The 23490-nt window shown below is 37.7% G+C and overlaps 1 protein-coding gene across 5 annotated transcripts in view; it reads left to right on the top strand.

The window, feature by feature from the left end:
* USO1 (USO1 vesicle transport factor) overlaps nucleotides 1-23490 on the top strand; it is a gene marked incomplete at both ends in the record, with an annotated part of 108364 nt that overhangs the window by 73071 nt on the left and 11803 nt on the right. For 2 of the 5 annotated variants that reach the window (XM_080697560.1, XM_080697559.1), the window contains 11 exons: nucleotides 1244-1332; nucleotides 1927-2081; nucleotides 5578-5789; nucleotides 7686-7706; nucleotides 15453-15563; nucleotides 15779-15897; nucleotides 16033-16214; nucleotides 17258-17379; nucleotides 19108-19246; nucleotides 20579-20742; nucleotides 22723-22809. In XM_080697560.1, the coding sequence (XP_080553686.1) occupies nucleotides 1244-1332; nucleotides 1927-2081; nucleotides 5578-5789; nucleotides 7686-7706; nucleotides 15453-15563; nucleotides 15779-15897; nucleotides 16033-16214; nucleotides 17258-17379; nucleotides 19108-19246; nucleotides 20579-20742; nucleotides 22723-22809 (1401 nt within the window). The remainder of the gene's footprint in view (nucleotides 1-1243; nucleotides 1333-1926; nucleotides 2082-5577; nucleotides 5790-7685; nucleotides 7707-15452; nucleotides 15564-15778; nucleotides 15898-16032; nucleotides 16215-17257; nucleotides 17380-19107; nucleotides 19247-20578; nucleotides 20743-22722; nucleotides 22810-23490) is intronic. The other 3 variants (XM_080697562.1, XM_080697561.1, XM_080697563.1) reach the window with 2 other exon arrangements.

Raw genomic sequence — 23490 nt, 5'->3', positions numbered from 1 at the left:
TCAACTGGACATATGTATCCTTCGATTTTTAAGCTATTTTTGGTATTTCTTGATAAATTTTCTCCTTTGTTTTATTCTCTTCCTGCAACTATAGTAATAGATTGTTAAACTTTTTAGACCTAGTTTGCCTTTTTAAATAATTATTTTTAGTTGACAAATATAGATCATGTATAACCATTATTTTTTGTTGTTGTTTTTTTGTTTTTAGTATTGGGGATTGAACCCAGAAGCATTCTACCTCCAAACTACAACCCCAGTCTGATTTTACTTATTTGGAAATGGGATCTTCCAAGGTTGCTGAGGGTCTCACTACGTTACCAACGCTGGCTTTGAAACTGAGATCCTTCTGTCTCAGCATCCCAAGTACTGGGATTACAAGTGTGTTCCACAATGCCTGGTTCTAACCAGTTATTTTGAAATACATTTTGTCTTTTTATCCAATTTTCTTAAAGGTTTTTTTAAACTTTATCCTTAGCTAGGCATGGTGGTGCACACCTGTAATCTCAGGAGGATCGAAGGCTCATGGCCAGCCTCAGCAACTTAGTGAGACCCTATTTAAAAAAAAATTTTTTTAAAGCAGGGGGTGGTGCATGTTTGTAATCCCCGCACTTGGGAGACTGAGACAGGAGGATTGCACAGGTTCGAAGCCAGCCTCAGCTACTTGGTGAGGCTCTCAGCAACTTATTGAGACCCTGTTTCCAAAATAAAGTGTAAAATAGGTCTGGGAATATAGCCCAGAGGTAGAAAGCCTCTGGGCTCCACTCCCAGTACCACCAAAAATAAAATAAAATAAGGTTGGGAGTGTATCTTGGAGGCAGAATGCCCCTGATTTCATTCCCAGCACCACACCCTTAAACTGAAATTTTAATTTGTTATATATTTTTAATTAATCTATTGCATATGATAATGGAGATTGAACCCTGGAATTTGCATATGCTACGCAAGCATTCTACCTCTGAGCTGCATCCTGAACCCTTTTTATTTTGTTTGTTTAGTAGTACTGGGGATTGAACCCAGGGGCATTCTACCTTTGAGTTAAACCCCAGCACTATTTTATTCTTTATTTTGAAACATGGGCTCACTAAGTTGCTAAGGCTGGCCGGGAACCTGTGATCTTGTCTCAGCCTCCCACGTACTGAGATTACATGTGTGCGCCACCATACCTGGCTCCTTTTCTTTTTCTTTTGAAAGTAGGTTTTCTTCTTTGACATCTCTAAATGTCCTTTTTTTCTCCCCTTAACAGACCATAAATACTGTATCAGAAGTTATTCGAGGCTGCCAAGTGAATCAAGACTACTTTGCTTCTGTAAATGCTCCTTCAAACCCACCACGGTAAGAAAGGAAGTACTGAGATTTCTCTGAAGAAGTAAAAGCTTAGTGTGGGTTGTTACTATTATCTCATATATACATCTTATTCTCTTAAAAAATGTCCATTTGTATGTTTTGAAACAACATTATCTGACAAGAGAACTATATTGGTACCAGGCATGGTGATGCAGCCTTGTAATCCCAGCTACTCAGGAGGCTGTGACAGTAGGATTGCAAGTTCAAGGCCAGCCTCAGCAACTTAGCGAGACTCTGTCTCAACATAAAAAGGGCTAAGTGGCTGTAGGAGGTGGCTCAGTGGAGAGGGTTCAGTCCTCGGCTGGGGGTGGAGGGTAAATATCCTGATAGTTTACAGGTGTGTAGTCTTTGGGACTTGAATATTTAGGTTCACACATTGCCCTTCTGCTTTACAGCTGGATGCCTTAGGCAGACAAGTCAGTCTTCTCAGCTGCAGTTTCTCTTTCTGTGAAATGGAAGTGGAAACACTTACCTTGCTGATATTCTGGTTATGGTTCTTCAGTCAAGAAAAATGACTCATTACTCACTTGTGTACTTGGGTTGTAACGCTTCATATTGCTCTTCTCTTTCCAAATGCAACAGACCAGCAATTGTAGTTCTTCTCATGTCCATGGTTAACGAAAGACAGCCGTTTGTGTTGCGCTGTGCTGTTCTGTATTGTTTCCAGTGTTTCTTATATAAAAACCAAAAAGGACAAGGAGAAATTGTGTCAACACTTCTACCTTCCACTATTGATGGTAAATAATTTAGTTTTAATTTTCATCTTCTAAAGCAAAAGTTCTGCTAAATTTTTTATTTTATAAAGCAGTAATTGTCTTTCAAATTTTTAATTGAATTTTTGTCTCTACCCTTTTTAGCCTAAAGTTCATTACCTGGTTAGAAAAACCTCCTGAGTTCCAAGGACTAAAAATAAATTTAGAGAACAGTCTTTGTAATCAGACAAGGGTTTGCATTGTAGAATTTTTCTTGTTTTATCAAGTTATGAGAGAATAATACTTTCTATATGTAGGGATAAAACTTAACCTCCTCAGAAATATTTGAGGATTGCCAGGCTTAATGGTGCATGCTTGTAATCTCAGTACTGGGATACTGAGACAGGAGGATTGAAAGGTTTGAGGCCAGCCTCAGCAGTTTAGTAAGACACTCAGCATGGAGACCCTGTTTCAAAATAAATAAAAAAGCTGAGAGTGTAATTCTGAGGTATATTGCCCCTGGATTTGTCCCCTGTGCCAGAAAAGAAAAAGAAAGAAAGTTGTATATAATTTTATATATATAGCCAGGCATGGTGACACACACTTGCAATCCCAGCATTTGGGAGGCTGAAACAGGAGGATCATGGTTTGCAGACAGCCTCAGCTACTTAGTGAGGCCCTTTGCAACTCAGTGAGATACTGTTTCAAAAATAAAAAAAGACTAGCCAGGAAGGTGGCACACGCTTGTAATCCCCGCGCTTGGGAGGCGGAGGCAGGAGGATTGCGCAGGTTCGACTCCAGCCGCACGCGCTGGCTTAGGAGACCCTGTTTCCAAATAAAAATGTAAAAAAATAGGTCTGGGAGTGTAGCCCGGAGGTAGAAGGGCTTCCAGGAACCCCAGTACCACCTAAATAAATAAATAAATAAATAAATGACTAAAAAATAGTAGGGCTGGGGGTGTAGCTTGGAGAATGCCCCTGGATTCCATCCCCAGTACCACAAAAAAAATAAAATAGGTAGAATGCCCCTGAGTTCAGTCCCCAGTACAGAAAGAAAAAAATAACTATAACTATATACACACACACACACACACACATATATATAAAACTGTATATATACATATATATAAAACTATATATATATGCACACACATATATGTGTGTGCATTTATTTATTTAAAAAATAAATATAGTGGCTCATGTTTGTAATCCCAGCGCTTGGGAGGCTGAGATAGGAGGATTGCACAGATTCAAAGCCAGCCCCAGCTACTTAGTGAGGCTCTCAGCAACTTAGTGATATAAAATAGGTCTGGGAATATATATCCCAGAGGTAGAAAAGCCCCTGGGTTCCACCCCCAGTACCACAAAAAAATTAAAAATAAATATTTCATTTATATGTATATGTGTGTGAAATGAAGATTAATGAAATTATATATGTAAAGCACTTACCTGAATACCTGGCATATAATAGATGCCAATAAACAAAACCTGCTGTTATAATCTCAGTACTTGGGAGGCTAAGAGAGGAGGATCACAAGTTTGAGGACAGGCTCAGCAAGTAGTGAGACTCATTGTGCTAGTGTGACCCTGTTTCAAAATTAAGAAATAGGGCTGGGGTGTAGCTTTGAGATAGAATTTCCCTGGGTTCAGTCCCCAGTAAAACACACACACACACACACACACACACACACACACACACACACACACACACCAGTAATTACCATTCTAAAGAATTTACCTGAGGTGAATTCTTTTAATATTTACCTTTGGTAACTTTATTTTCTTATTTTTTACTTATATTTATTATTTATTTATTTATTTATTTAGCACTACTAGGGATGGAACCAGGGAAATTAGCTGTATCCTCAGCCTAATTTTTTATTCCTTAATTTTGAAATAGGGTCTCACTGAGTTGCAGAGGGCCTCACTAAGTAGTAGCCAAGGCTGTCTGCGAACCGAGTTCCTCCTGTCTCAACCTCCCAAATGCTGGGATTACAAGCGTGCACCACCAGGCCTAGCTAACTTTTGGTAACTTTAAATTGTAAGCAATTTGAAGCCAGGTGTGCTGGCGCACACCTGTAATCCTGGTACTTTGGGAGGCTGAGACAAGAGGATTGCAGGTTCATTGCCAGCCTCAGAAACTCAGGAAGGCCCTCCACAATTTATTGAGACCCTGTTTCCAAATAAAAAATAAAATACAGGGTTAGAGGTGTAGCTCAGAGACAGAATGCCCCTGGGTTCAATCCCAGTACCACATACAAAAAAAAAAAAAAAAGTAAAAACAATCTGGTATAGGTAATTTGAAACATAAGTAGAGCTCATTTAAATGGCATAAACTGTGTGTGTGTTGGGGGAAGGTTCATTCAAAATTAAATCTTACTATGTTTTACCAAAAACTTGTTTTTAAAAAATTACTAAAGCCAGATGTGGTGGTTTACACTTGTAATCCCAGTGCTTGGGAGGCTGAGACAGGAGGAAAATGGGTCAAGGACAGCCTAAGCAGGTTGTGAGACTCTTATTGACCTAGTGAGAGCCTGTTTCAAAATAAAAATGATAATTAGACCTTGGATATAGTAAAATTTTTTTTTTAAAAAGTGTTATAGCTGGGTATGGTGGTGCACACCTGTAATCCCAGCTATTTGGGAGACTGAGGCAGGAGAATCTCAAATTTGAGAATAAAAATGGCTTGGGGTATATCTCAGTGTAACAGTATCCCCGGGTTTAATCTCTAGTACTGCAAAAAAAAAAAAAAAGCCTTATTTTAGAATTTGTTTTAGAAATGTTGCTTCAAACAAGGTAATAATTTTCCCAGACTATTGAAATCATCATCTTGATGCCTAAAGCATTCAAACACTTTTTTTTACTTTTCTGAGATAGCTTCTCTCCCTCCCTCCCTCCCTCTCTCTCTCTCTTCTCTCTTCTCTCTTCTCTCTTCTCTCTCTCGTACTGAGAGCTTTTCTACCTTTGGGCTATCCTCCCAGACCTATTTTATACTTTATTTGGAAACAGGGTCTCGCTAAGTTACTGAGAGCCTCACTCAGTAGCTGAGGCTGGCTTCCAACCTGTGTGGTCCTCCTGTCTCAGCCTCCCAAGCGCGGGGATTACAAGCATGCCCCACCATGCCTAGTTTATTCATTTTGTTTTGATAAACACACATTTATTGTTTGGAAATTGTTAATACTACTGACCAGCAAAAGTTTAAATAGTATTTAGTAGTATTTCATTCTAGTTTTTGTGTGAAGAAAGCAATTTTAAAATGTTTTGTTTTAAATTTTGGGTCATTTCTAGCTGGGCATGGCGGTGCATGTTTGTAATCTCAGTGTTTGGGAGACTGAGACAGGAGGATCACAGGTTCACAGCCAGCCTCAGCTACTTAGGCTCTTTGCAACTTAGTGAAACCCTTTTTCAAAATAAAGAATAAAAAACATAGCTTAGAGGTAAAATGCCGATGGGTTCAATCCCCATTATTGAAAAAAAAATTGGGGATCATTTCCACACAGTCAAAAATCTAATATATTTTCATCTGCCCACTGTATTTGCAGCAACAGGAAATTCGGTCTCAGCTGGTCAGTTACTGTGTGGAGGTTTGTTTTCTACCGATTCACTTTCAAACTGGTGTGCTTCTGTGGCCCTTGCCCATGCTTTGCAAGAAAATGCTATTCAGAAAGAACAGTTGCTCAGAGTTCAACTCGCTACAAATATCGGCAACCCTCCAGTTTCCTTACTACAGCAGTGCACCAACATCCTCTCACAGGTAAAGCATGTATGAAAGTCCTGGAAAGAAAAAGAGTTTAGCTGGATGCATAGGTGTCAGTGATACAGGACTAGAGGGTGCCCTTGGAGATGGCAGATAACACAGGAAAGAAAGCACTTCTCTACTTATTATTTCATTGTAACCAGAAGAAATAAATATTTTTGTAGGAATAGTTTTGCCAGTTATAAGGTTTACATTCTGATGAAAACACAAGTTCTGGACAGAGAGGTATATTTTAGTTTTTGTTTTCTCATTTCAGAGTCATTTACAGTGTTCTTGAATTTACATGTTCTCATGTGTCATTTTCTCTTTCTTCTTTATACCTGAGTTTATTTCAGTTTATGAGAGAAAAGAGTAAAGCAATCCATAGCTTTAAAACTTTGTCTTCTCTCCCTAAAGTAACTGATCATCTAGAAATAAAACTGTAATAGCAGTCCATTGCATACATAGTTATACAGTCCTTCTATGTTTGTGAGTTCTCAGATCCTCAAATTCATAATGCATATAACTTACCCAGTAACATATAAAGAACTTTGCATTCCTTTTGACTCTTAATGAAAACAAGGAAAGCTTCATTGAAGTATGGACACTCAGGCGTATAGAAATGTTACTTACTACACTACACGATTTGCCCGTGTGTGTCGTCGCCTTTGAAAAATTCAAATTCATGCTTTAGCACAACTGTAAAGTCATTGACATCAGAGTCACTGAAGGAAGTCAAAACGTGGCTCAGTCTCAAGTACTCTATCCACTTGCTCTAATAGTGGAATTGACCAGCCCACTCCCTGTGATAGTGTGCTGTGTTCTTCTTTCATTTTTTGCAGTTTGCATTGGATTTTCCTTATTGTGAGCTTTTTTTTTTCCCTTCTGGTGCTGGAGATGGAATCCTTCATGCATTATAGACACACGCCCTGCTACTGAGCCACACCATTACCTCCCCCCTCAGCCATTATTTTAAGCTTTTAAAGAAACATCACCCAGTTCTTGAGAGGCTGAGACTAGAGGAGCACAAGTTCAAGACCAGCCTCAAGCAATTTAGCGAGACTGTCAACCTAGTGAGACTTTCAAAATAAAAAGGTCTGTGAGTGTAGGTCAGAGGTAGAATGCCTCTGGGCCCAGTCCCTAATACCACAAAAAGAAAAGAAAAGAAACATCAGTACACTCTCTATAAGCTAAAAAGCTTAAGAACTAATAGTGAAAAGGGTGTTAGATATTGTTTAAATTGGTTTAAACAATTGAAGCCTAGTATCTCTTAGTGATTAAAAAAACTACACCAAAATTTTCATATCTTTACTTAATTAAATACTTGGCATTCTCATGTTTGTCTGCTAAAAACTGCTTTCTTGAACTGGGCATGGTGGTGCACGCTTGTAATCCCAGCGCTTGGGAGGCTGAGACAGGATGATTGCACAGGTTCAAAGCCAGCCTCAGCTACTTAGTGAGGTTCTCAGCAACTTATTGAGACCCTTTTTCCAAATAAAATATAAAATAGGTCTGGGAGTATAAGCCAGGAGTTAGAAAAGTTCCTGGGTTCCACCCTCAGTATCACACACAAAAAAACTGCTTTCTTAAAGTTGAATAGTAATTAGCTACATTACCATAGACATTCTTTGATATTGTAATTATAGTAAATGCATTATGAGAAATCCTATAGATAGTGGTACATTCTCTAAATAATCATAGTGCTATAGACTAAACCTTTATCTAAAATATATATTATCTTTATATAATAAAATTATTCTCTACTAATAATTAATAAGATTCATCTGTATTATCCTGTCCCAAATGACTACCTTGTAATTGCAGAGTTGTGAAAAAGTATTTGAGGGATTTTTCTATATTTAGATTTCCTAAAGTAGTAATATTTATGAATAATTTTCAATATGTAATTTGCAGGGTGATAAGATCGACAGACGGGTATGTATCACTTGACTGAGCTCAGGCGGTTTCCTCTCACAGCAAGGGCTTTCCTAATTGTCTTGGGTTTTGCTGATTGGTTTTTAACTGCTCGTTTGAAGTTGTATTCTACTCACACTGTGTGTCGGCAAGTTTATCTCTGTCTTACGTGGCTCTCCAGTTTTCTCTGTGGGATACTGTAGTGGCGTTACTAAGAACTATGGGAACAAGAATCTTAAGCTGTGTTCTTGTGCTTCCTCTTGCACTTTCTGGAATTTCTTGGTTTTGGGTTTTTTCTCCAAGCTTGCTTCTTTCTTTCCCCTGAAACCATTTTAAAGAACATAAAACTTAGGGTTAAGAATTTTGTCTCCAGCTGGGCATGGTGCTTCACAGTTGTAATTCCAGCATTCAAGAGGCTGAGACCCAGAGGATCGCGGTTCACGGACAGCCTCAGCTACTTAGTGAGGCCCTCCGCAACTCAGTGACACCCGGTTTCAAAATACAGAATAAAAAATTTAAAAATAGGGCAGGGGGTATAGCTCGGAGGTTGAATGCCCCTGGGTTCCATCCCCAGACCTGCAAAAAAAGAAAGAAAGAAAGAAAGAAAGAAAGAAAGAAAGAAAGAAAGAAAGAAAGAATTTTGTCTCCAGCCAGGCGTGGTGGCGCATGTTTATAATCCCAGCATTTGGAAGGCTGAGACAGGAGGATCACGGTTCGTGGCCAGCCTCAACTACTTAGTGAGGCCCTCCACAACTTTGTGAGACCCTGTTTCAAAATAAAGAATAAAATATAGGGCTGGGGGTGTAGCTCAGAGATAGAATGTCCCTGGGTTCAAACCCCAGTACTGACAACAACAACAAAAGATGTTTGTCTTCAGTTAATCAGTATATGAAGAAATTTGATTTTTCTATTATTTAGGCTATTTAAATGAGCAAAATAAGTGTAATTGTAATGTAAATGTTTTTTAAGTTAAAAATTATGCCAGGTATGGTGAAACAGATTATAAATACTGGTTTGTAATCCCAGTACTTTGGAGGCTGAGGCAGGAGGATCACAGATTCGTGGCCAACCACAAGAACTTTTGAGACCTTCTGCAACTTAGTGAGACCCTGTTTCAAAAATAAGAATAAAATCAGGCTGGGGGTGTATCTCAGAGATAGAATGGCCCTGGGTTCAATCACCGGTACCACAAAAAATTAAGCCGGGTGTGGTGGCGCACGCTTGTAATCCCACGCTTGGGAGGCAGAGACAGTAGGATCGCGCAGGTTTGAAGCCAGCCGCGCTGGCTTAATAGACCCTGTTTCCAAATTTAAAAAATGTATAAAATAAGTCTGGGAGTGTAGCCCAGAGGTAGAAGGGTTTCCAGGAGCCAGGTGTGGTGGCGCAGGCTTGTAATCCCCGCACTTGGGAGGCGGAGACAGGGGAATCGCGCAGGTTGGAAGCCAGCCGTGCTGGCGTAAGAGATCCTGTTTCAAAAATATAAAATAAGTCTGGGAGTGTAGCCCGGAGGTAGAAGGGCTTCCAGGAACCCCAGTACCACCAAAAAAAAAAAAAAAAAGAAGGGTTTCCAGGAACCCCAGTACCACACACACAAAAAAAAATTAAAGTATGAGCTGGGCATAGTGTCGCACTCTTGTAATCCCAGCACTTGGGAGGCTGAGACAGGCAGATTTCAGGTTCATGACCAGCCTCAGCTACTTAGAGAGATTTTGTTTCCAAATTTAAAAAAAAAAGCTAGGAATGGTGTGGTGTACAGTTGTAATCCCAGCATTTGGGAGGCTGAGACAGGAGGATCATGGTTCAAGGACAGCCTCAGCTATAATTTAGGCCCTTTGCAACTCAGTGAGACCCTGTTTCAAAATAATAAAAGGGCTGGGGGTGTAGGTCAGAGGTAGAATGCCCCTGGGTTCCATCCCCAGTACTGGAAAAAATAAATAAATAAATAAGGCTGCAAGTATAGTCCAGAAGTAGAATGCCATTGGGTTCAATCCCCAGCACAAAAAAAAATAATAATTATAGGTTATTCTGGCTACAACTACCATCAGGAAGTAGTTTTTAATGTATTGGAGAAGAATGATATTTGTTTGGTTTGGCTTGGTTTGTCTGTCTTTCTTCCTTTCTTCTTTCTTTCTTTCTTTCTTTCTTTCTTTCTTTCTTTCTTTCTTTCTTTCTTTCTTTCTTTCTTGTCTGGGGATGGAACCCAGGGCCATACAACCTCCAAGCTATACCCCCTGCCCTATTTTTTATTCTTTATTTTGAAACCGGGTCTCACTGAGTTGCAGAGCCTCACTAAGTAGCTGAGGCTGTCTGCGAACCATGATCCTCCAGTCTCAGCCTCCCGAATGCTGGGATTACAAGCATGCACTACTACTCCCAGCTTTGGTTTTCTTTTTTGAGTGGCAAAAATTTAGTGCAACTTAATATCTATATTTAGGCAGGTGTTTCAGTTGTACATAACTAACCAAGATCCTCTTAGGAATTGTGTCTTTGTTTATGAGTATGATTTAACATATAGTTATAGCTCTGTGTCATACACTTGGTACCTTCCACCTGCAGGTATGTGTAAGTGTGTGTTTGTGTGTGTTGCTTGGGATCAATCCAGGGCCTTGAGCATGCTAGGCAAATTCTCTACCACTGAGCTGCTATGGTCCCTGTTCCAGAATTTTTGATATTAGGAAAAGCATTTTATAAAACACTAGAACCTCATTTTAATAAACACTAGAAGTTTAAATTTTGAGCTTTTTTATGTTTATATAAACAGTACAGAACATAATAAGAATAAAAGAAGCTGGGCATGGTGGTTCGCGCTTGTAATTCCAGCATTCAGGATCGCAGTTCCCAGACAGCCTTAGCTACTTAGCAAGGCCCTCTGCAACTCAGTAAGGCCCTGTTTAAAAAAAAATAAAAATAAAAAAATAAAGACAGCCAGGCATGGTAGTGCACACTTGTAATCTCAGCATTTGGGAGGCTGAGACAGGAGGATGCGTTCAGGGACAGTCTCAGCTACTTAGTTTCTTTACAACCCTGTTTCAAAACAAAGAATAAAAAATGAGGGCTGGGGGTGTAGCTCAGAGGTAGAATGCCCCTGGGTTCCATCCCTAGTACCACAAAAAAATAAACAAAGATTTTTTTTTTTTTTTTTTTTTTTGGTGGTACTGGGGTTCCTGGAAGCCCTTCTACCTCTGGGCTACACTCCCAGACCTATTTTTTATATTTTTATTTGGAAACAGGGTCTCTTAAGCCAGCGCGGCAGACTTCGAACCTGCGCGATCCTCCTGTCTCCGCCTCCCAAGCACGGGGATTACAGGCGTGCGCCACCACGCCCGGCTAAACAAAGATTTTTTAAAAGACCAAAAATTAGGGCTGGGGTATGTGTAGCTCAGAGGTATAATGTTCCTGGGTTAAATCCCCAGTACTGCAAAAAAAAAAAAAAAAAAATTATTTTGAAAATGGGAAGGGTGGCACAGTGTTGCATGCCTATTATACCTGTGCTTGGGAAGCTAAGACAGGTTCAAAGCACACAGTAACTTAGCAAAACCTTCTTTCAAAATAAAAAATAAAATAGAGCTGTAGGTATAGGTCAGGTAGAACATCCTTGGGTTCAATCCTTAGTTCCATAAAAAGGAAAAAAAAAATGTAATGGGAAAAGCATAATACTTTATATTAAAGATTAAATGGTTCAGCTTCAAATATTTTACTTGTGATTTTTGTTCATCTTATAAAATTTGTGGTTTTTAATAACTAAACATTCAGGATGCTTTGAAATTAGTTTCAGCCTTCATCCCTTTCCCCACATCTCAGTGGTTCACATAGTGTATAGGCTCTGGGAAGAGGTGTGTGCCTTTCCCTATATTTCATATTCTCTGCCCACTCTATTGATGAGTTTAACTTTTGCCTTTCATATGCGTTGCAGTTTTTTTTCCCTGTATGTCCTGTGTCTTTTGACCTTGGTATTTCCTTTTGGATTTTTTTTTTCTCTCCGATTTCTTTTTCTTTCAGTTTTTTTTTTTATGATTTATGTATTTTAAGCCATGCCTAGAAAGGCCTTCCCACTTTTAAGATTTTAAGGGCTTTGTCCATATTTTCAGCTCATAATTTCTGGGTTTTTTCTTTTTATTTAACTCTGTTTAATTTTTCTCACAAACTATGTATAAGCTAGGGATCCACTGACTTTTTTTTTAGGTAGGTACCTGGTTGATCCAGCTATTTTGTGTATGTACATTTAATGGAATCTCATTATATTGCCCAGGCTGACCTAAAACCTGTGAACTTAATCCATCTTTCCACCTCAGCCTACCAAGTAGCGGGGACTAAAAGGTCACAGCACCACACCCAGTTGCCCCAACTTTTTTCTTTGCTTTTGGTACTAAGGATTAAACTTGGGGCATATTCTACCTCTGTACTATACCACTTAGCCCTTTTTTAATTGTTTTATTTTGAAACAGGGTCTTGCTAAGTTGCTGAAGCTGGTCTCAAACCCGCAATCATCTTGTATCCGGTATGTGGCACCACGCTCAGCTGCGCCAACATTTTTTAAGTCCATCTGTAACTCACTTATATGATATTCCCCCCCCCCCTTTTTTTTGCAGTACTGGGGATGGAACCCAGGAGCATTCTACCTCTGAGCTACACCCCCAGACTTGTTTTTTAATCTTTATTTTGAAACAGGGTCTCACTGAGTTGCAAAGGGCCTCACTAAGTAGCTGAGGCTGTCTGTGAACCAAGATCCTCCTTTCTCAGCCTCCCAAATGCTGGGATTACAAGTGTGCGCCACCACACCCAGCTGCTATGGTATCCTTTTTCATATAATAAATTTCCATTTGTTTGTGGGTTCATTTCTGGACCTTCTAGTCTGTCTCTCAGTACCTATCTGTTCATGATCTAGTATCCTCTTCTTTTCTTTTTTTTTTTTTTTTTTTTTTTTTTTTTTTGGTGGTACTGGGGTTCTACCTCCGGGCTACACTCCCAGACCTAAGCGTGGGGATTACAAGCGTGCGCCACCACGCCTGGCGTTCTTCTTTTCATTTTCTCACAGTATCTTTATAATTATTTGTTTATTTTTCTATGTAATCATGAGGGTCAGATTTGTAATTCCAGGAAAGTAAAAATATTGTGATGTTTGAACTCAGTGGGAGAATATATGCTCAACACAAATGAAGCCCTGGGTTTAATCCCTAACCCCAAAAACAAAAGAAGAAAAAGAAAAGAATCCTTTGATATGTTTTGCTTGGCTCATTCTCACATATACAAATTCTTACATGCATTGTAGATACATTTGCTACTTGCAAATGGTCATCCTAAGTAGTAATGAGGTAATCAACAGAACATCTGAATTTATAATTTGAGTTGCTCTAAGTTTCTATAGCCCATAGTTAATTAAGAAGAACTATATTTTTAGCTTTCCAATTATACAAACAACATAAAGATGTATTGTGAGCATGGTAATAATATAGAGATAAGGAGAAAATAAAAGTAGTGCATCATGTAGAAACCAAATTTGCATTAATGCTTACTGGTCAAATCATCTGAATAATTCTAGTTTGAATTTATTCAATTAAAATATTAAATATGAGCTGGGCGTGGTGGCACACGCTTGTAATCCCCATACTTGGGAGGCAGAGACAGGAAGATCGCACAGGTTCGAAGCCAGCCGCGCACTCTGGCTTAGGAGACCCTGTTTCCAAATAAAAATGTAAAAAATAGGTCTGGGAGTGTAGCCCGGAGGTAGAAGGGTTTCCAGGAACCCCAGTACCACCAAAAAAAAAAAAAAAAAAAAAATTAAATATGCCTGAAATAGATTAGGAAAAGACAAGATATTGACATCAAGCTTCATGGAACATGTGAATAGTCCATGATGGTAGGCATTTTTCAGAACACATGGTGGCTACTTTAAAGACTAAATCTATATTGTGAAAATTGCCCCAAAGTGATATGTTACTATGCTGATTTTCGTCGTTGTCGTCGTCATCATCATCATCATTGTTATTGTTATTGTACTTGGGATGGAACCCAAGGGCCTTCTACCTCTAGACTATACCCTGAGACCCATTTTCACATTTTATTTGGAAATGGGGCCTCACGAAGTTGCTGAGAGCCTCACTAAGCTGCTGAGGATGGCTTTGAACCTTGCAATCCTCCTGTCTCGTCGTCCCAAATATTGGGATTCCAAGCATGTGCCACCACGCCCAGCATTACTATTTTATTTTGAAGTCTTTTTCCTTCCTCCTTTCCCTCTCCCCCCCTTCTCTTTTTTTCTGCAGTGCTGGGGATTGAACCCAGGGCCTCATGCAGGCTTAAATAAGCAAAGTTTCATTTTTCTTAAGAAAAAACAAGTTTATAGAAATATAAATACAGACAGTGGCAATGTTATAAGTTAAGAATATTCCATACAGTAGATATAAATATGTTTAATTAAAACTTGAAAACTATAATTGTGCCGAATATACTAAGTTTCAATCTCCTTTACCTGTACTTGACAGCAGTATAGCCAGTAATTCAGGGCACTAATTTAAGTAACTAAATATCTTAAATGTAATTTAGTTAATTTAAGTAAATCTTTTCTCCCTTGTTTATGTTTCTCATTATTCCAGCAGGTTGTCACTCAGTTTATAACATGTTTTTGCTTGTTTGTTTAGGTTTTTTTTTTCTTGTTTGAGAATATATTCTCTCATGGAATTAGTCTAGAAGGTTCCAGTGATTATTTTTTTCTTCATCTTCTTGATTTTTTTTTTTTTTTGTGTGTGTGTGTGTGTGGTACTGGGAATGGAATCCAGGGGATTTCTCCCTCTAGGCTGCACTTCCAAACCTATTTTATATTTTATTTTATTTATTTTTTTATTTTTATTTTTTTATTTTTATTTTATTTATTTATTTATTTATTTATTTATTTATTTATTTATTTATTTTGGTACTGTGGGTGGAACCCAGGGACTTTTCTACATACGGGTTTACTCCCAGACCTATTTTATACTTTATTTGGAAACAGGGTCTCACTAAGTTGCTGAGAGCCTCACTAAATAGTTGAAGCTGGCTTTGAACTTGTGCAGTCCTCCTATCTTAGCCTCCCAAGCGCTGGGATTACAAGCGTGCGCCACCATGCCTGGCCTCTATTTTATTTTATTTTTTTTTAATTATTATAATTATTTTTCTTTTTTTTTTTTTTCTTTTTTTTTTTTGGTGGTACTGGGGTTCTTAGAAACCCTCCTACCTCCGGGCTAAACTCCCAGACACCTATTTTTTATATTTTTATTTGGAAATACAGTCTCTTATACCAGGGAGGCTGGCTTCAAACCTGCATGATACTCCTGTCTCAGCCTCCCAAATACTGAGATTACAAGCGTGCGCCACCATGCCCAGCTTTCTTGATATTTTTTAAGATAAAATGTTTTCTTTTATCAGGAACTTGTTTTTAAAATTCTTATTAAAGTAGTGTAAATTTGCATAACATGTCACAGAATTAGTAGATTTACTTAAAAGCCTCATAATATTTTTTCTTAGTAGACCACCTTTTTCTATTAGTAGTATTTTATATAACCAAGTATATGCTTTTGAACGTGAACCAATTCTAATTTCTGTATTTTGTTCATCTAGGGAAGTACAGCTGTGGTGGGCATGAGTGCATTCTCATGTTCAGATTTTAAACTCTGACTTTCTGACACATCTTTTACATGATGTTAAAATTCTAATGCAAATGGGAAGGAATCTTAGGGCAACTTTAAGTTTGAAAACAAGAATAGAGAGATATTTCTGCTAACTTCTCTATTGCAGGGAAGCAAAATACAGACAAGAGTTGGATTATTAATGTTGCTTTGTACCTGGCTAAGCAACTGCCCCATTGCAGTAACACATTTTCTTCACAACTCTGCCAATGTCCCATTTGTATCCTTTATGTGTATTAACATACATGTAAGTATTTATTCTAATTCCTTCTTCTCAACTAGATGTTGCTCTGGGTCTAACTGTTTGAATTCTCCATCATCTTATCTGTGTTGCAGCCTTTTAGAAATCTTTGATGAAATATATGTTAAATTCAAATTGCAAAATACTGTGTTTTAGATATTATGTATTATTAGTCTCCTTAACAAAGATTTCAGCTTACAGGACAAATTGCAGAAAATCTTGGAGAAGAAGAGCAGTTGGTCCAAGGCTTATGTGCCCTTCTCTTGGGTATTTCCATTTACTTCAATGACAATTCACTTGAGAGCTACATGAAGTAAGTAAGGGCAGAATGACCCTAATGGCATCCGGAGAAAATGATACATTTTTTTCTGCTAAATTCTAATTATGCCAAACCTTTATGTGATTTTTGTGGGCTTTTTAAAGCATCTTAGTATGTTTATTTCTGTAGAGAGAAACTAAAGCAACTAATAGAGAAGAGGATTGGCAAAGAGAACTTCATAGAGAAACTAGGATTTATTAGCAAACATGAGTTATATTCTAGAGCATCACAGAAACCCCAACCAAACTTTCCCAGTCCAGAATACATGATATTTGATCATGAGTTTACAAAGCTGGTGAAAGAACTTGAAGGTAAGACAAGAAGATTTATACTAATACTCATTAGAAGTAATTATGATTGTATTGTGTTTGTATATTCTGGATACGTGCAGATTTTGTGATACACCTAAAATTAGATTTTTTTTTTTCTGTGCACAGTGAGTAGCACATTGAAAGATAAGGATTTTTCTAAGATTGGAAATATTATTACTTATTTATCATGATTTTAGACTGTTTGCTTTTTACTTATTAAGTCTTATTTTATTTAAAATAAAATAGTATTTTAAAATGTTTAAAATAGGGCTGGGGATGGCAGAGTGGTAGCATGCTCAAGGCACTGGTTTCATCCCAATACCACAAAAACAAAAATAATTTTTTTTTTTTTTTTTTTTTTTTTTTTGGCAGTACTGGGGATTGGACCAGGGGCATTCTACTTCCAAGCTGCACTCCTATCCCTATTTTTTATCTTTATTTTGAAACAGGGTCTCACTGAGTTGCAAAGGACCTCACTAAGTAGCCGAGGCTGTCAACGAACCTGCAATCCTCTTGTCTCAGCCTCCCAAATGCTGGGATTACAAGTGTGCGCCACCACATCCAGCTCAATAAAAAACTTTTTTTTTTTTTTTTTTTTTTTTTTTTGGTGGTACTGGGGTTCCTGGAAGCCCTTCTACCTCCCACACCTATTTTATATTTTTATTTGGAAACAGGGTCTCTTAAGCCAGCGAGGCTGGCTCCGAAACAGGGCGATCCTCCTGTCTCCGCCTCCCAAGCATGGGGATTACAAGCGTGCGCCACCATGCCCGGCTCAATAAAAAACTTTTAAACTGAGCATGGTGGCATATACTTGTAATCTCAGTACTTGGGAGGCTGAGACAGGAGGATGGCAGGTTCAAGGCCAGCCTCAGCTACTTAGGCCCTTCACAACTTAGTGAGACTCTATATTAAAATAAAGGGAAAAAATAGAGTTGGGGGTGTAGCTTGGAGATAAAATGCCCTTGGATTCAATCTCCAGTGCCACAAAATGAATAAATAAGTAAATAACTTTAAAACAAAAACTGAGTAAGCTTTCTTTACAGGTGTTATAACTAAGGCTATTTATAAGTCTAGTGAAGAAGATCAAAAAGAAGAGGAGGTAAAGAAAACATTAGAACAACACGACAGTATTGTGACTCACTACAAAAATATGATTCGAGAGCAGGTAAGTACTCATGAGGGGCAGGAGGAAAATCGTGGCTACCCTTTCTGGTTTACTGTGTCTGAGCTCATTCAGAACATTCTAAACAATATTTTATTTAATTTTTTCAATACCCTATAAAATTATTATCTTCAGTTTAGGTTAAATGAAGAATCTGAGACTTAGAGGATTTAAGTTTTCTCAGGATCTCTCAGTAATTAGTAGAATTCAATTAATACATTAATACATTTGTTTTGGTGAAACTCTAAACCTATCTAATATGGATGGAATCAACTTGAGAAGTTTGGAAACCAAAGAAAATAAAACTTGGTAGGACTTGGTATTATCTGGATACAGGTATAAAGATATCAGGATCAAATATGATCCTTAGATTTTTGTCCAGGACAACTGGATGGTTGATACTAAGTTAAGCTGTAGAGGAGAATAAACTGATGTATTTGAATAGTTAATGTTGAGTTAGTTTGAAACAACATCTTCAGAATCATCAGATAATGTTTTCAGGATCCTAACAAACTTCCACTACTTACTATTAAGCCCTTTAAGCTTTCCATTACATTCCTTCAAAATGTGTTTCGTGGTTTTTGCCCTCACTTAACTTTCCTGGTATATGCTATAATTGGAATTATAAAAAGTGTTACAATATTATCTGAAAAATGAGATTATTGAGGTCATTAAGATTTCAGTATAATAAAAAAATACACTTGCTGGGCGTGGTGGCACATGCTTGTAATCCCAGCATCTGGGAGCCTGAGACAGAAGGATCACGGTCTCACTAAGTTGCAGAGGGCCTCACTAAGTAGCTGAGGCTGTCCACAAACCACGATTATTCAGTCTCAGCCTCCCGAATATTGGGATTATAAGTGTGGACCACCACTCCCAGCTTAACCCTTTTTTTTTTTTTTTTTTGGTGGTACTGGGGTTCCTGGAAGCCCACCTTCCTCCGGGCTACACTCCCAGACCTATTTTATATTTTTGAAACAGGGTCTCTTACGCCAGCACGGCTGGCTTCGAACCTGCGCGATCCTCCTGTCTCCGCCTCCCAAGCGCGGGGATTACAAGCGTGCACCACCACGCCCGGCCAGCTTAACCCTATTTTAAAATAAAGAATAAAAAATAGGGCAAGGGGTGTAGCTCAGAGGTTGAATGTCCCAGGGTTCCATCTCCAGACCCGCAAAAACAACAACAAAAAATAAAGCTGGGAATATAACTCAGAGGTAGAATGCCCCTGGGTTCCACTCCCAGTACTGCAAAAAAAAAAAAAAAAAAAAAAAAAAATTCAACTATAGTTGTATTAGGGTGAGTGTTGGAGGTTTTTTTGTTTTTGATATTCTCACTGGTCTATGAGTGTCTTAGTATTAAAAGAATATCAATGCATAGGCTTATTTGCGTATACTAAATTTCTTAAATAGGTATGAATTTCTTCAATGTTTCGATGTATATACATTGGAGGTTTTTAAATTTAATTTTCCCCATAATTTCAGTGAGAATACAGTCTGTGCCATAGTATTTATGCATGGGGCCCTGCTTGAAATCTTACAGTTCCGCTGCAAGTTAATTGGCTTTAGTGCACATATTAATGTATAATTAATTAATGCTTAATCATTCCATTACTTTAAGTATTGAGTGCTTTAACATTACTGACTCTAAATAACTTCTGCCTTTTTAATTGTTCATCTACTTAATGCTAAGTTATATGAACCTAAAACATTTGAATTACATTTTGTTACACAGGATCTACAACTTGAGGAATTAAAGCAACAGGTTTCTACATTAAAGTGTCAGAATGAACAGCTCCAGACAGCAGTCACACAGCAAGCAGCTCAGATTCAGCAACACAAAGACCAGTATAATCTTCTTAAAGTACAGCTAGGTATGTGTGTAGCAGGTCATCAGCATTGTAGAGTCTAGGTCATTTTCAAACAGATTCTTTTTGTGGACTGGTTTTTCTTTAGCCTTAATCATTGTCACAACATGTAAATCAGAGTTCAAAGCAAAGTGGTTTGGTATTTAAGAGTAGTTAAGACTGGATCTTTACAACTTAAAGTCTAAGCTACCTACTCCCTGTGTAATTATCTGACCCATTTGTTGGCAAACCTAATTGCCTAGGTGAATGTATAGCCAGGTGAGAATGTGTGGTCTAATTTTTCAATTTCTTCCTCTACAAAATAATAGATAATAGCATTTGTATCACCTGAAAAATAAATGAAAAAGTACATAAGTAATTCTAGTTCAGTCTCTAACAAATAGTAAAAGATCAGATGTTTATAAATAGGATCAGTCTATGGTGCTTATAATTGGAATGCTAGTTACAATAGAAGTATAAAGTTAGTTTTGTTTATTTGAGAGTGACAAAAATAATTCTCTTTTTTTTCCTTTACTTAGGATAATAATCTGTTAGTTATTTTAGCCCATATAGAAAACTATTCCACTGTGAAGAATTTTAAAAGGGAATTTGCTTTCTCTTAATATTTACTGACAGAACTGGACTTGAAACTACTATAATTTTTGGGTTTTTTTTTTTTTTTTTTTTTTGTCCTGGGGATGGAACCCAGGGGCCTTTACCTCTGGGCTACACCCCTGACCTATTTTATATTTTATTTTGAAACAGGGTCTCACTAAGTTGCTGAGAGCCTCACTAAGTATCTGAGGCTGGCTTTGAACCTGTGTGATCCTCCTGTCTCAGCCTCCCAACTGCTGGAATTACAAGCATGCTACATCATGCCCGGCTTGTAATTCTTAATCATAAATCACCAAACCATGTAGTTTAGAAACAACTATGCTGTTTTTTCTCCCAGAAGCCTTTAAAATGTATCAGTTCAGCCGGGCATGGTGGTGCACACTTGTAATCCCTGCCCTTGAGAGGCTGAGACAGGAGGATCGTGCAGGTTCGAAACCAGCCTCAACTAGCTTAAGAGACCCTGCTTCCAAATAAAATTTAAAATAGGTCTGGGAGTATAGCCCGAGGTAGAAGGCTCCTGGTTTCCATCCCCAGTACCACCAAAAAAAAAAAAAAAAAAAGTATCAGTTCGCTATTTTTTATCAATGCACTGTTCTGGAAAGATGAAATCATGATTGCAAAAGTACCTCCAAACTAACTTAAGAAAGTTATATATTTGAATATTAATCTCATTTTTTAGTCTTCTGGTTCAAAACCTGAAAAACATCTCATGCTGTCATTTCAAATTTTATGCCTGTTTAATAGGAAAAGAAAATCAGCATCAAGGTCCTTACAATGAGGGGGCTCAGATGAATGGCATTCAGCCTGAAGAGATTAGTAGGTTACGAGAAGAGATAGAAGAATTAAAAAGTAATCAGGAACTTTTACATAGCCAGCTGGCTGATAAAGATTCTTTGATTGAAAGTTTGGTAAGTAAAAATTAAATTTTTAAAAATAAAAGGTAAAGCCAGGCATGGTGGCACATGCTTGTAATCCCAGCATTTGGGAGGCTGAGACCAGGGAATTGCGGTTCGTGGACAGCCTCATCTGCTTAGTGAGGCACACTGCAATTTAGTGAGACCCTGTTTCAAAATAAAGAGTGAAAAATAGGGCAGAGGGTATAGCTCAGAGGTCAAATGCCCCTGGGCTCCATCCCCAAACCCACAAAAATAAATAAATACATAAATAAATAAATAAATAAATAAATAAATAAATAAATAGTCAAGAATAATTCTCATTGTCTTGCTTGTTTTATTTATCTTTGGTTTTTTGTTTTTGTGTTTGTGGTGGGGATTAATCCTAGGGTCTTGTGTATGCTAGGCAAGCACTTGATCACCAAGCTATATCCCCAACCCTGGTGGTTATTGCTGAATTCTCTATGCTAGAGAATCATATGTTAAGATTTTAGAGCTAGGTATCATGGCACATGCTTATAAGTAGGCATCATGGCACATGCTTGTAAGTAATCACAGTACTTAGGAGGCTAAGAAAGGAGGATCACAGATTCACCCTCAGCCTCAGCAATTTAGGGAGGCCCTCTGCAACTTAGTGATATTCTGTTTCAAAATAAAAAGTAAGACAGGAGTGGTGGCGCACACTTGTAATCCCTGAGCTTGGGAGGCGGAGACAGGAGGATCGCTCAGGTTCGAAGCCAGCTGTGCTGATTTAAGAGACCCTGTTTCCAAATTTTAAAAGTATAAAAATAGGTCTGGGAGTGTAGCCCGGAGCTAGAAGGGTTTCCAGGAACCCCAGTACCACCAAAATAATAATTATTATTATAATTATAATAATTATTATATATTTATAATATATAATAATTATTATATAATAATAAATATTATTATTATTAAATTAATAGTAAAGAGAATGAGCTGGGGGTGTAGCCAAGGATGTAGAATGCCTCCTGGGTTTAATCCCAAGTGCCACCAAAAAAAAAAATAGATTTAGACATGAGCTCTGGAGTCAGAATATCTAAGTGGGGTTTTTTTTATTGTTGTTGTTTGTTTTGTTTTGTTGCAGTACTAGAGAAGGAACTCAGGGGCATTCTACTTCCAAGCAACACCCTCAGCCCTGTTTTTTACTCGTTCTTTTCTTTTTCTTTTTTTTTTTTTTTTTTTGTGCAGGTCTGGGAACAGAACCCAGGGGCATTTGACCTCCAAGCTACACCTCCTGCCCTATTTTTATTCTTTACTTTGAAACAGGGTCTAACTAAGTTGCGGAGAGCCTCACTAAGTAATTGAGGCTGTCCGCAAACTGCGATCCTCCAGTCTCAGCCTCCTGAATGCTAGAATTACAAGCGTGCACCACCACATCCAGCTCCTAGCTATTTAAGCATCCTTTGAATGTAAACATCTTAGTTTCCTGGTCTACAAATTGGTGGTGGTAATATCTATCTTGTCATCAGAGTTAAATGAGGTAACTTTAAAATCGAAGTAGCTCAGTAAATAGCTACTCTTGTGCTTTTTCCCCATATAACAGCAAAGAAGTGTTATAATAAATTACTTCCATATGTATAAATTCATTACTGTGAAGAAGTTATAGAGCCAGGCATTTAAATTTTGTCTTACATGTAAAAAGTAAAATGTTGATATGAAACTTTTTGTATCTAGCCAGACGTGGTAGCGCATGCTTGTAATCCCCATGCGTGGGAGGCAGAGACAGGATCACGCAGGTTCAAATCAGCTGCACTGGCTTAAGAGACCCTGTTTCCAAATAAAAAAAATATATAAATGGGTCTGGGAGTGTAGCCCAGAGGTAGAAGGGTATCCAGGAACCCCAGTACCACAAAAAAAAAAAAAAAAAAAAAAAACTTTTTGTATCTCTAAGATAGAGCCTAGATATGTACAGTTCTATTTGAGATTTTTTCTTTCTGAGTTTATTTCACAGATTATTTTCTATTTTACTTGTAGAAATCTTCTCAAACATCGTCTGACATGAATGAACAGTCAACAGTAGCTGCAGCCAGAGAATCTGAACAAGTTGCAGAATTAAAACAGGTGATTTTACAGCTTGATCCAGGTTCTGTTTTGTCTATTTAATTATAATACAGCAACAGCCCTACAGTTTTATTAATCTAGAACTACTTTGTCAGATATAACCAAAATCTGATAGTTAAAACGGCCATTTAAAAATCAAGAAGCTGTTTTTATTTCTTTTTGTTATGGTGCTAGGGATGAAAATCAGGGCCTCACACATACTAGGCTACCATGGAGCTATATCCCCAGCTCCCCAGAAGCTAAGTTTTTAATACAGTAGTGGTATTTTGCTTGTTACTGTTTTATTTTTTGTTGTTATTTTAATAGTTCCTAGTATCTCACCAAGATTATTGATTATCAGTTAAAAACAATTAAGGAAACATATATATATTTATAAGCTGCAAATAAGGTATAAAATCTTATTTCTAATTTTCATATATTGTTGACTTAGATAATTGCTTGGCCATAAAATTGTTGTATTGTAGATTTGGAAAAAAGAATCAACTTGTATATATTTCAGTTAGATGACTGCAGCTGAAAAACAAAATAGCTTTTTCTGCTGTGGTAATTGATAATATGTAGAAAAGCAAATTAGACTTTTTTCTACTTGGATAATTTATCTTTTTTTTTTTTTGACTGTGGCTTTTTGCCTGTTTTTATTTTTATGTGGATCATATTGGAAATGGCATACAGTGCTTGATG

This window comes from Muscardinus avellanarius, assembly GCF_963383645.1.
Source record: "Muscardinus avellanarius genome assembly, chromosome: 6".
Classification (NCBI taxonomy): Eukaryota; Metazoa; Chordata; class Mammalia; order Rodentia; family Gliridae; genus Muscardinus; species Muscardinus avellanarius.
Note: the sequence above shows the minus strand (reverse complement) of the source record. Positions and strands in the feature narration are given on the sequence as shown.